The sequence below is a fragment of the Verticillium nonalfalfae genome (genome assembly GCF_003724135.2).
Source record: "Verticillium nonalfalfae strain VnAa140/NRRL 66861 chromosome Unknown scaffold_109, whole genome shotgun sequence".
NCBI lineage: Eukaryota > Fungi > Ascomycota > Sordariomycetes > Glomerellales > Plectosphaerellaceae > Verticillium > Verticillium nonalfalfae.
Window position 1 is genome coordinate 25,907 of NW_021167334.1, and position 11,618 is coordinate 37,524.

An 11,618-nucleotide genomic window follows, 5' to 3' on the forward strand; every position below is an offset into this window, starting at 1 on the left:
ACTTCACACACGCTCCCCTCGCGGGGGCTATTATTCTCGTCTGTTGACCAGTTCTCAACCCGCCTCTCTTCTGCTTGTCGTCGAGACCGACAGCCGCTTCGTACGCCGACCATCTCCCCGTCGGCCATCTCCACGCATACCCCTCGTCAAAAGCTGCCAACCCCTCTCTCCCACTTCCGCCATCTTCGCCATGGCCACCTCCCCCGACAGCCTCCTGGCCATGACGCCACCAGGATACACCTTTCCAGACTCTCGTTTGCGACGCGAACTCGACAATCCCGAACGCGACCCTCTCATTCTCGTTGCCTGCGGCTCATTCAGCCCCGTGCACTATGTGCACTTGCGTGAGTCCTCCCAACTCGTTCCGCCACGACTTGTTCTGTGTAACCTTCCGCCTCGTTCTTGTTCTTGCCGCGGTTGTCCGTCGGCACGAGCTGGACCGCGGCGTACCACGTTGACCTGCATGTCATGTCATGCAGCATGCCGCCATCCCCTTTCCTGCAGATCCAGTTGCTGATTGGCTGTAGAAATGTTCGCCATGGCGGCCGACTACGCCCGCACCGAGACCAACTACGAGGTCATCGGTGCCTATCTTAGCCCTGTATCCGATGCGTACAAGAAGAAGGGCCTTGCGAGGGCACACGATCGGTATGCGTTTCCTCTATGCAGACTCCACGACACGACGCTAACCCAGTCCTAGTGTCGAGATGTGCCAGCTAGCCGTCAAGGCCGCCCGACAACCCCTCATGGTCGATTCCTGGGAGGCGCAGCAGGCCTCGTACGTGCCCACGGCTATCGTCCTCGATCACTTTAATTACGAGATCAATGAGTTACGCGGCGGCTGCGGAGGGAAGAAGGTTCGCATTGCCCTTCTCGCTGGGGCTGATCTTGTCGAGACCATGGGTCAACCCAACATCTGGTCGGCCCGCGATTTGCAGCACATTCTCGGCGACTTTGGCGCCTTTGTCGTCGAGCGCGCTAGCAGCAACTTCGACCAGGCCCTTTCAAATCTCCAGGAGTACAAGGACAACATCCATTACATCCCCGCCATCATTTCAAACCCCATGTCTAGCACCATGTTGCGCCTCCTGCTCAAGGGAAATATGAGCATCGAATATGTAGGTCCTCGAGCCCGATCCTGTCGTCTGCCCCGTTCGTCCGGCCCTAGAGGCACTAGATTGATAACCTTCCCTGGACGATCCTCAGCTAACATGCACACAGCACGTGCCCCGCGAGGTCATGGACTACATCGAAGCCAACGGCCTGTACAAGGACGAATTCGTGTCGGCTGGCAAGGGAAAGGCAGTCACCGGCACATCATGAGAGGACTGGAGTGCGCAGGTCAATCCCAATTCACGAGTAGCCCATAGAGGGTGGCTGTGTTCATCCTTCAATCCGGATGCAACCCAACAAGACGAGCACGAAGCGAAAACAGCAGAGAAATCCCGGCGCATTTGGGTAGACGGACTTTTTGTTTTAATTTTCATTTTTCTTTTGTCAAGGCGGCCAGTTTTTGCATTTTACAGCTACAAGAGACAGATCGGCAGGACGCCGCCGTCGCCACAGAGAAGGAGAGAAATGAGATACCTCAGGATAAGTGACGGTAAAACGTCATGTTGGAATATTATTATTTCGTCGGGGTATTGTTGATCATCACGAAATGCTATGGTATCAGGTACAGACAGGTATTTGGCCTCGCTATCTCTTGATGATGGCTGCGTCTGCAGGCTTCCTTTCGCCTTGCCCTTTATCCTGGGGCTTCTCGTCGGCTTTTGTTTTTTCTGCCGGCTCCTTCACCTCGACCTCGGGCTTAACAGCATTCGCCCCTTTTTTGGGCCCAAGGTCCTCAGGTCCCCTGTCGTCATCAAAAATGATATCCCACCAAGGCCTCTCGCCCTGCTTTCGACACAGGGTATGCCACTCGGCCTCGCCGAGCCCCTGGCTCAACGTCTTACGATCGAAGATGCGAGGGCGCCTCCTCTCGGCGTCGGTGGCAGGAGGCCAGTACACCACGTCCCGTGCCCATGAGCTTGTCGCCTTGATAACCGCCAGAGGGGCGAGCTTTATGGGGCGGACTTCGCGCGCGGCGACGATGTCACGCAGGAAAGGATGAAACCAGTTCTTGTCCCACCACATCTTCAACCGCGGGCCCTTCATTCCATCGCGATGCGCGTTGTGGTGGACACCGACGGGCATGCGGCCGGTATAATAGTCGGTATAGAGGGGCACGGCGTCCCAGTGTGCAGCCTCATCCTTGTGCTGCTCCTCCAACTCGACGCTGGCGTGCACGAGGGGCGGCGCAAGGTTGTCAACGTCAGACGGCAGGCCCGTAATGCGCGCTGGCGAAAGGCCACGCTCCTCGCTCGAGACGTTGATGCGCGCCGCATCGTTGACGGCCATGTACTCGCCGTCATCCTCCTCGAAGACAGTCGGCACGAAGAGTTCCTGCAGATAGTCGAGACCGAGGCCATACTCCCACGTCTCAGCGCCACCTCCAGCGGCCGCCACATCAGGCGGGTACGCCGTCTCGTTGAAGGGCTCCCCCGCGAGGGCGAGAGCCTGACGCTCGCGCTGCATCGTGCGCCACACCTCCTGTTGGCCGAGAATCTCGCCGAGAATGCCCTGGTCGCTGAAGAGGTTCTTGCCGGCGTCCTGCCCCTCGCGCACCTTGGCGTAGGCCCTACGAAACGTGCGCAGCACGTCATCGGCACGGCCGAGCACGGCGCCGCTGTTGATGTATCGTGGCCGTGTGCGGTGCAGGGCGTGCCCGTCGCGGTCGGGGTCGCCCTTGTCCGTCTTCGGTCCGTAGAGGTCGGCCCGGGCCGTGCTCTCGGGCAGCACATCGCAGTGCGTCTCGTGACCGTCACGGGGCCGGGGCCAGCATTTTTTCTGGGTGCTCACGATGACGCGCTGGGTCGGGGCGGCGACGGCGTCAGGGGCGTCGGGCGACCAGCCGGCGAGGACGCGGGCGTCGGCGGCGGCGTTCTGGGCGAGGAAGCGCTCGATGAGGACGCGCGGTGGCAGCTGAAACCAGACGTCGTAGGCGTCGACGACGAGGACGAGATCGTCGGGCCGCAGCCGCTCCGCGGGCGGGGCCTCCTCGTCCGAGGCGAGGGCCTCGAGGGCGTCGAGCGTGCCGTCGATCTTGCCGAGGTGCGAGCCGCCGAACCAGCCGCCCTGCTTGTGGAAGTCGCGGCCCCAGTTGATGATGAGCGGTGCCGGATAGCCGTTGGCGACGGTTGACAGGAGCATCTTACAGAGGTTGGCGCCCGGCTCGTCGGCCGGCACGATGATGCGCAGTCGGCGGTTGTGCGGGTCGGTGTCATCGGCGGCTGGGGGTGTCGGCACCACGGGTCGGCTCTGCTTGCTGTTAGTGCATGTCTCTTACTGTCATGTTTTACCGCCAGGGCGAGATGGCGGGGATACGCCAGTGCGACTTACGCCGGCGACGGCGAGGAGCGTGAGGATGACGAGACTGCCCACCGTGGCGATGACCGTCTTGAGCGACCACCGACCGAGACCGCATGGCAGGCAGCGTCCGAGACTTCGTGATAATGGAACTTGTCGGCCGCTGTAGTCTGATTCGTTGAAGGCCTCCCAGTCGATTTTGTGATACCTTGGACCCTTCTTTGCAGTAAAAGCACCGGCTAACAAGCCGCCGGCGTCACGGAGACTGCTTCTCATGGTGTATATGAAACGTCGTGCAACAGCAGCAAGAATGAAGCAAATACGTGTTCGTCAGCCGTAACGTTCCCCAAGGGCCGCGCCGCCCTGATGGCGAAGAAAAGACTGCCGACGTCTCGGCAAGAGACGATGAAAGGACAGAATAGCAGAGCTGATGAAGCGGAGGGGGATGCGCCTATGCCTTCGAAGCGTTCTCGATGAACACGCCGCGGCCGTATACACCTTGCGGTTGATGTTGGTCGCCTCCTTGAACTAATCGCACAGGCCTGAGACAGGAGGGTCTCTGGCGCCGGAACTGAACTCACAGGCCGCTATCGGTCTCAAGCAGAAGTCATCAAGAAAAGGAGAGAGATGTTACAAAAGGAACGGGGGTGGGGAGGAAAGTCAGGAGACACGCAAGCCACGCGAGAATAGCGGGAGGACAGAAGCAGGATGTGTAAGATGCATGACTGTCGAGGAGGAGGCAGCTTTTCCAGAGCTGCCGACCAGCGAATGTAAAGTCTCCATACCAAGGCGGCGGCAGCAGAAGCAGCAGCAACGACGGCGAGTGGGCTCTCTTTGTCGAATCGCCGCTTCACTTGACCAAGGACGAGTGATCGCCAGCAGCCCTCGGCAGCTTCGGCGGGGGGTGGCAGACGAGTTCCTACCGCCGGCATGTCAAAGCACCACCATAGACATGGAGAGAACAGTTGCTGGGCGCAGCGCCAGGCGCCGTGTCAGCCGCTTCCATCGTCAGCCCAGCAAAGCAGTCGGCCAGGGGTTGAACTTGGCAAGACGAGGGGGGGTGAAACCGAGTCGTGGGTGGGAGAAATGCGAGTGTGGCATCAGCGATATGGTAGGCGTCGACGATGCAGGGGAGGCTTGGATTTCTCGGTGGGCAGAAAAAGAGACCCCCTGCTACTTCTTGGGCCGCTACCCAAGCACCTGTTGGTCGTGTTGGAGGCAGGTTCGGCGAGAATCCCATGTCTCATCTCGCCATGGGATAGGCAAATTTGTGCTGAGATTCGCTGCTGATGTCGCGGCTATGGCTGCATGGCGTTTTTCTATTCGGGCAGCACTTCAACTCGGGGATTAGGTTTGCGGCTGACGACTCATGAAGAGTATTTGTATTTCCTGCAATGTCGAAATCTTCTGACACACAGATCAACAGATCAATAGCAAACTACATCCTACTTCATGGACCCCCTCGGATGGTGTTGCCGTGGGTTGGGGTTGCCAAGCTGCCGGAACCTGGTAAAAGAGAGGAGACATTTGCAGGCTCGTTCGTCCGCTGGAGCCATGGTCTCCAGTATTTGCTCGCTGTGGAGAAAGGGGCATCGAAAGAGGAGACGAGGGCAGAGAAGAACAGAGCAGCGTTTGCAGGCTTGCAGCGATCAACAGTCGAAGATTTGATTTGGTTCCTGGATCTGGGTTCTACCGCCCATTCTGTCGCCCATGGCGTGAACTTAGCGCAGCCCATTTTGTGGCTTTGCTGTTCCAACGGTCGTAAGCTGAAAACCCATGAAGCCATGGCACAGGACGTGTCTACTGCCTGAACCGGCGGTTGATGCATGTCATCGTCGTAGTCATCTCAGAAATGCCGAAACGATCGATGGCGAGTCAACAAAGAATCGAATGACGTCGCCGTTTCTCGGTCCTCGTGCGCCCAGTCTTGGATGCAGTCAGAATAGTTGACCCCCTCACCCCATTCCTCCCATCCTCAAGCGAGGCATTGTGGCATCGAACCAGCCGTCGGAGACCAGGACTGCACGTGGGGGTCGAAGCCCAGCGGCTGCTCTGTTGCAGGCTTCGGACCGCCAAGGAATCCCCCCTTGTCCTGGTCGTTCAATAGACTTCCGGCACGTCCTGTTGCACCCCCCAGGGCGTCAGGAGACTGGCGTGCTCCATGGAAGTGCTAAACCAGTTGTAATCTCCATGGTAAAATAGCGGTGCTCCGCACACAAGGACCCTGATCTACCAGCATGGGTAGTTTGCTCACAGTCTCCATCCAATTCTCCTCTCACGAGATTTCTTGGAGATGCCGTAAGGGATCAAGGTGCACTGCAAAAGGGTGGTTCATGTTGTCATTGAGATTAACAGACGCCTGATCGAAAGTGACACAACGATTTCTTCTCTCGTCGTCGACCCTTTTATCTCTAGTCTGTCTACCTTCGCGTGGCCCACCTCAAACCCATGTGCTTTTTCCCACGCCACGAAGCCAGCCATGACCTGCTCGGCTGCCGCGAGAGGCACGCCATATCTCCGGGGGAAATGGTCTTCTCAAACGAGTCGAGAAATAGTGCTGAGCGGAAATCATGTCCAATGTATTGGGCCGTAGCGCCGTCGATCGCCATGGTCCCCCCATGCCGCACGCAAGCAGGCTCGTGGGGGGTGCTCGATTCAGGGTCTGATCTCTGTATCTCGTTCTTCCTTTTTCAGCCCGTGGGATCTGTCTTGCTGAGCGACAGCTGTGATAACGGAGCGAGCGCCCCCAGATGAACATCATGTCCGTTCATGGCTGGACTGAACACCACAGCGCAAGCCACAGCCAGGTTTCCAGGAACATGCCCCAGGCGGCCCGCCCACCCTCAAATGAGATGAGATACCTAGAGCTTCTCCTTCGCCTTCTCCTTCCCAGCCATGGCGACCCAGAGCGACTCGCACGTCGCCACGACATTGCCCTCGGCGTCCCGGATCTCGCCGCGCAGCAGCATCTTGCGCCCGGTGATGGACCCGATGGTGCCGACGCCCAGCACGACGCTCGGCGTCGCGATTGGCCGCAGGTACCGCACGTCCATGGTCGCCGTCGCGGGCTTCATCGTGAAGATGGCGTCGCCGCGCCCGAGGTCCCGGTTGCGCTCACCCAGCATACCGAGCAGCTCGTCGAAGAGCAGCGCCGTCACGCCGCCGTGCAGCACGGCCGGGTAGCCTGCCATGCCGGGGCCGAGGGCGAAGAGGACCGAGACCTGCGGGATCGCGGGGCTGCGGGCGCTGCCGTCTGCTGCTGTTGCTGCTGGTGCCGGTGCTGGTGCCGGTGGAGGTGCCGCTTCGGTGGGTGTTGTGTAGAAGGCCAGACAGGCGGGGATGCGCTCGGCGTGGTCGAGCGTCTTGCCGAAGAAGCGGTCGTGGCGGTTGGGTTTGCCTTCTTCCAGGGGATCGCGGCTCGGTGGCACGTAGACTGTCGTATTAGGCGCTGTCAGGAGGGCGTTGCACCAAGGAATCTTGTGAAAGTCAACGCCATTCTGCGACAGCGTCGCACCCTGCGCGGGTTCTTTGCGGGATGCCATGATCAGGAGAAGCGCTGGTAGATGATATCCTGGTTGCAATGTCGAGTCTGTCCTGAGCTAGATGAAGCACGGAGACTGCAGGCCCTTGGTCAAGGCAGCACGTTCAGTCACTGAAGGAGTGGCTTTGAATTGAGGGCATCGCCTCTGCACGTGTCCTCGGTATATGATGTTCGCAGCCGCTTGATAGATGTGTTGTTGACATGGCCGCGAGCCGTAGTGCTGGTCAAGTGAGCTGGGCCTCGGCACGTAACCCCGCGGCGGTAGTGGAGCCGGCACCAGAGTCACCAGCTGGTAACTCTTGTCCATGTCTTTCAGGCCAGGCCTTGCTTTTCCTGCGCGTCAGTCAAGTCTGAGGGCCTATGCCTGGCTATGCTTCGTGATGCTCTGGTATCTGTGTTCGTGTTACAACTATTGTCTTGCCACGCCAGCTATGTGTAAGGATTTTCGTGACACAGGTTGATAGGCTCTGTCAGATGGGTGGGTATAACACCATTCACATATTCTCCATGCCGGCGATTCGCCATTATCCCTTTCCGCGTTTTGGAGACGCCATCTGCGAAATATGCAAGGAACTCTGAATAAGGAGATTTACTCAGATGTCTACATAAGGATACGTGAGCAAATGACTGTCACAGCGAACGAGTGATTACGGGCCCGGCGCAAGATTTCGATGAACCGTTGACAGCTGCTCGGACACCGCGGGGTCCGGCGATGCGCTACTGGGTGCCGTTCATGATGACCTGTCAAGTAGCCATGCCCTGGAGTGCATTAGTATGTTAGCTGCTCCATTGCTCTGTGCTCCATATGGCTGACCTTTCGAGATGACCTGTCGGATTTCAGACGTGCGATGGGCGTTTTCAATTCGAGCACGGCATGTACCTTTTTGCAGTCATTGCTCTATTCCGATGTGTCTCATCGCATCCCGGTGGTAGACATACTGACATATGTTTTGAAGCCATCAACCGCAACAGTACCGGCGACAGTCAATCATCGACACGAGCGCTAACAGTGGCGCCAAGGTGGGCGATGAACCACCGCGCCACACACGCCTTCCGACGGCCGGGACTAAATGCTGGGTTTATTCTGAGCGCCGCCGGCCAAAATTGGTCGATACGAGTTTTCAAGACCATAGTGACAGGATGCCCACTCTATAAGCTAAATTCAGCACATGGCAAGGCTGTGTCTTGATGAGGCGTACAAAGCTGGTCGTAATGACCAGGAGCCAGAATTCCAACCTTACTAAATCGATCCGCCTCTTCTCTTGAAATGACGCTGCACAAGGTGCCTGGACTATCTTATTAGATCGAAGACAACCCACTGATGAGTCCTCAATCATTTGTCTCACTTAATGACCTGGACTTTCACTAGATGGTTCATCGCAAAGCCTGAAAATTAAACCTTCCTCCCCTTCATTCAACCATTTGTGCCGAGCAGTCATGAGTTCGGAGCAACAACCACCCATCGTCGAGGCGGACCCGCGCGGTGACCTCACGCTCAACGTGGGCAACCCGAGCGATGATCCATCTTCGTCACGATGCTTCCTGGTTTGCTCCCGAACCCTCGCCAGGATCTCACCCGTCTTCGACCGCATGCTCTACGGCGCCTTTGCCGAGTCCAAGGGCAAGCACACTGCTGAGGCAGCTTGGACCATAGATCTCCCCGAAGACCCCCCCTTTGCATTCAACATTTTCGTCACGATATCCCACGGCTTTGTTCACAAAGTCCCCCGTTCTCTATCCCTCGACGAGCTCTACGACCTCACTGTGTTGACACACTACTACGATATGACGCACATCCTCGCCCCTTGGGCCTCCAGATGGATCGCCTCCCTTCACGAACCCAACCCGGGCTCTCCTATCCTTCTCGCAAAGCTTCTATGGATCAGCTGGGAGCTCGGCCGCGGTCCCCTCTTTGAGTCTACCGCACGGCGAATCCTCACAGAAGCCCCCGGCTCTCTCCTGGACCCTGATTCCCCTTTACACACTCTTCGAATGCCTCCTGACATTTTCGGTAAGCTCGAACGCGCTGCGTCATTGTTGAAAAGCGCCCAGCCCGTCGTAACACTCCCGCTTCTTCTGTAGAGGCTCCAGCTGACATGCCTTTTCCCTCGTCGCTCGACACAGAACGCATAACAGCCATCCGCAAGCAGACCATCCAGGCCATGCTCGACGTCTTCTACGACCTGGCCGAGCATCTCGTGACGGTCGACGAGAAGCCGCGGCTGTGTCGCCACGCGTCGTACATGGGGCCCCATCGATGCGAGTCCATGATCCTCGGGTCTCTGACGTTCTGTCTCACGCGCGCCGGGCTCTGGCCGCTGCCGGAGGCCACGGAGGTGGACCACAGCATCTCCGCGCTCTATGAGATCATGGCCAACCTCGTCATCCACGATATCGGCCAGCCGACTAGGGGAGATGCGGACCACAGTAGCTGCAACCCGAGGACGGACATTATGAAGAGGATCAAGGGCATTTTGAGGGAGATGCCGAATCCGGTATTGGACTCCCACGTGAAGGAGCTGGATAAAAAGATGACCATAATTAGTCTTTGAGAAGGTCATTCGGCATCCCGAGAGCACTCTGCTTGCATGCCTGGTCTTCGTGAATGATCCTCAGCCGCGCGGCGACATTTGGCAAAAGAGTCTTTGTGCGTTGGGTCGGTCTAATTTTTGCTATTGCGGCACGAACTTCAAGTGAGCCTCACCCAGATATCCGTATCATTACTGGAGGTGTTGTTCCGGCGATGCCATGCGCAGTAAACAGGCATCGGAGTAACTACTTACCACTACATTGTCGCAAAAACAAAACCACATAAAGAGCCCGCATTTGTCTTCAATCAAATTTCTATTCCTCGACATACGGCTCCTTTCATCTGCCCCCGCGTTAATTAAGGTGAGTGTCCAATCTGTCTGCACCTCATATGTTAAGCCTTCCTATTTGAGAAGCCCGAATAGTGGAAGAGAGATGACCTCTGTTGATGGAGACGCCCATCCCTTGTGGATCAAATATGGGAGTCCTTGGCACTTGAGAGATTGCCGCGTCACAAGAAGTCAGAGAATCCGAACACACGCCTTCCGTGCGGACAATGGGATATCCCTACTAACCCCCAAATGCGAAAATGCCAGCCAGAGTGTTACTTAGACTCGAGATCTTCAGCCTGAAATACCTGGATGGCATGGGTGTCTACCTATTAGAAGGGAACCTACATTCATTTGTGTTCGCAACAGTCACTGCCAGCCACCCTCCAATTCGAAGCCCAGGGTATTGAGACTTAAAGAGTATAGATACTGCTCCAAGAGTGTGGCCAAATCACTCCATGTCTCCTCCAGGGAGTCTACCCAAAGCCTATCAGCTGTTGTAGGTGACCTAGGTCCTCTTTGTACCGTACCCAGACCTGGGCTATGACGTGGTAGGCCGTTATTCGCTAAGGTCTAGTCTTCCAGGTAGATCCAGGTAGACAACCGGTCTATGTCGCTATGTAAAGTTTGCCTATATTGCATAGAGCGGCAGGGAAGCCTCCAAAGGCATGCCAGTTGGGCTAGCAGGTTCATGGCCATGTGGTGCCCTTGTGCCTTTTTTCGCATGAACCATACGAGGCCTCAGCCCGAGCTTCACATGAAGAGCCTTCATTTTGTGATATGTGGCACGCTATTCTTCGAAGCTCATAGTAGCCTCAGGTACAGATCTATTTGCAGACGGCTGCGTCCGGCCTTGAAAGTCATCATTTTGATAACGCCAGCCTCGCGTCAGTTCTGGCACGCATACGATTGGGTAGCCTGGGCACTGACAGATCTATAAACAAGCCACTACCGTACTTGAGGGCCTTCTGCGCACAGTACCTCTCGTTCACGAAGAACGATACAATGGCTGCCAAACGCCGTGCCTTTCTGATCGCCTCCACGTCAACGTCTGAGTCAGAGGCGCCTACAAAGATCAAGAGGCGGCCATAGTCGGGCAATTCCCTGTCACCGGCCATATCTCTCTCAAGCCATTCTTGGCTTCAACGTTATGCAGCCGATGACAGGAACGCCCACGGCTTGTCGCGCCACAGAGCACCATGGCACAACCTAGGGCTTTCAACACTTCGTCGGCGCGCTGGAACAAGTCTTGGCCCCGACTGCAAGATGCACAGCAGACAGAACGTTAGCGTCAAAAGGTTCGCCACCTGCAGAGTCGAATGAACACTTCCCCCCCAAGGTCACAAAAGAGTCTCCCGCAAGGCTAAAAACGGAGTGTTGTAGGCCAAAAAGGTAATACAGTGATGAGGACGAGACTCGAACTCGCGCGGGTTGCCCCACCAGGAAATCTGTTAAGGAGACCTTAACCTGGCGCCATAACCAACTCGGCCACCTCACCGGTGATTGATGAGGGCCGGTTCGGGAGTAGGGATGAAGATGGGCAGGAGAGTGGAGGAGAAGGAGAAAAAAATCGAATCGCGCGGTTGTGGGCGGCGTGTGAGAATATCGCGCAGGTATGGGGCAAGTAGGTGGTGCGGAGACGGACGCCATCCGGACGTGGAGAGTTTTCAAGCTCCAACTCAGGCGTCAGGGGTTGGCCCAGTACAACACTTTTGCAACGCATTGGACCATTGATTGGCAGAGGGTGACAATCAGAATTAGGGGTATCAAGACCACGCGGTCGTTCATCGTACTAGGTATCTAATCATGTC

At 57.0% G+C, this 11,618-nt stretch overlaps 4 protein-coding genes and 1 non-coding gene across 5 annotated transcripts; 2 read left to right on the forward strand and 3 right to left on the reverse strand.

Annotated features, from left to right (window-relative positions):
• Positions 1-190: 190 nt before the first annotated feature.
• Positions 191-1,323, forward strand: D7B24_000594 (uncharacterized protein; the record flags this gene model as incomplete). The annotated part of the gene is made up of 4 exons (XM_028634848.1): positions 191-344; positions 528-648; positions 695-1,118; positions 1,222-1,323. The coding sequence occupies 4 exons, from the start codon at positions 191-193 to the stop codon at positions 1,321-1,323; spliced, it is 801 nt and encodes a 266-aa protein (XP_028492461.1).
• A 375-nt stretch (positions 1,324-1,698) lies between these two features.
• Positions 1,699-3,684, reverse strand: D7B24_000595 (uncharacterized protein; the record flags this gene model as incomplete). Its single annotated transcript, XM_028634849.1, has 2 exons — positions 1,699-3,360; positions 3,442-3,684. The coding sequence occupies 2 exons, from the start codon at positions 3,682-3,684 to the stop codon at positions 1,699-1,701; spliced, it is 1,905 nt and encodes a 634-aa protein (XP_028492462.1).
• A 2,585-nt stretch (positions 3,685-6,269) lies between these two features.
• On the reverse strand, positions 6,270-6,950 carry D7B24_000596 (uncharacterized protein; the record flags this gene model as incomplete). The annotated part of the gene is made up of 1 exon (XM_028634850.1): positions 6,270-6,950. One exon carries the CDS (start codon positions 6,948-6,950, stop codon positions 6,270-6,272), a length of 681 nt encoding a protein of 226 aa, XP_028492463.1.
• A 1,436-nt stretch (positions 6,951-8,386) lies between these two features.
• D7B24_000597 (uncharacterized protein) lies at positions 8,387-9,501 on the forward strand (the record flags this gene model as incomplete). Its single annotated transcript, XM_028634851.1, has 2 exons — positions 8,387-8,960; positions 9,086-9,501. The coding sequence occupies 2 exons, from the start codon at positions 8,387-8,389 to the stop codon at positions 9,499-9,501; spliced, it is 990 nt and encodes a 329-aa protein (XP_028492464.1).
• A 1,707-nt stretch (positions 9,502-11,208) lies between these two features.
• D7B24_000598 lies at positions 11,209-11,305 on the reverse strand. The gene has a single exon. It is a non-coding gene; the product is annotated as a tRNA-Leu (tRNA).
• Positions 11,306-11,618: the final 313 nt, after the last annotated feature.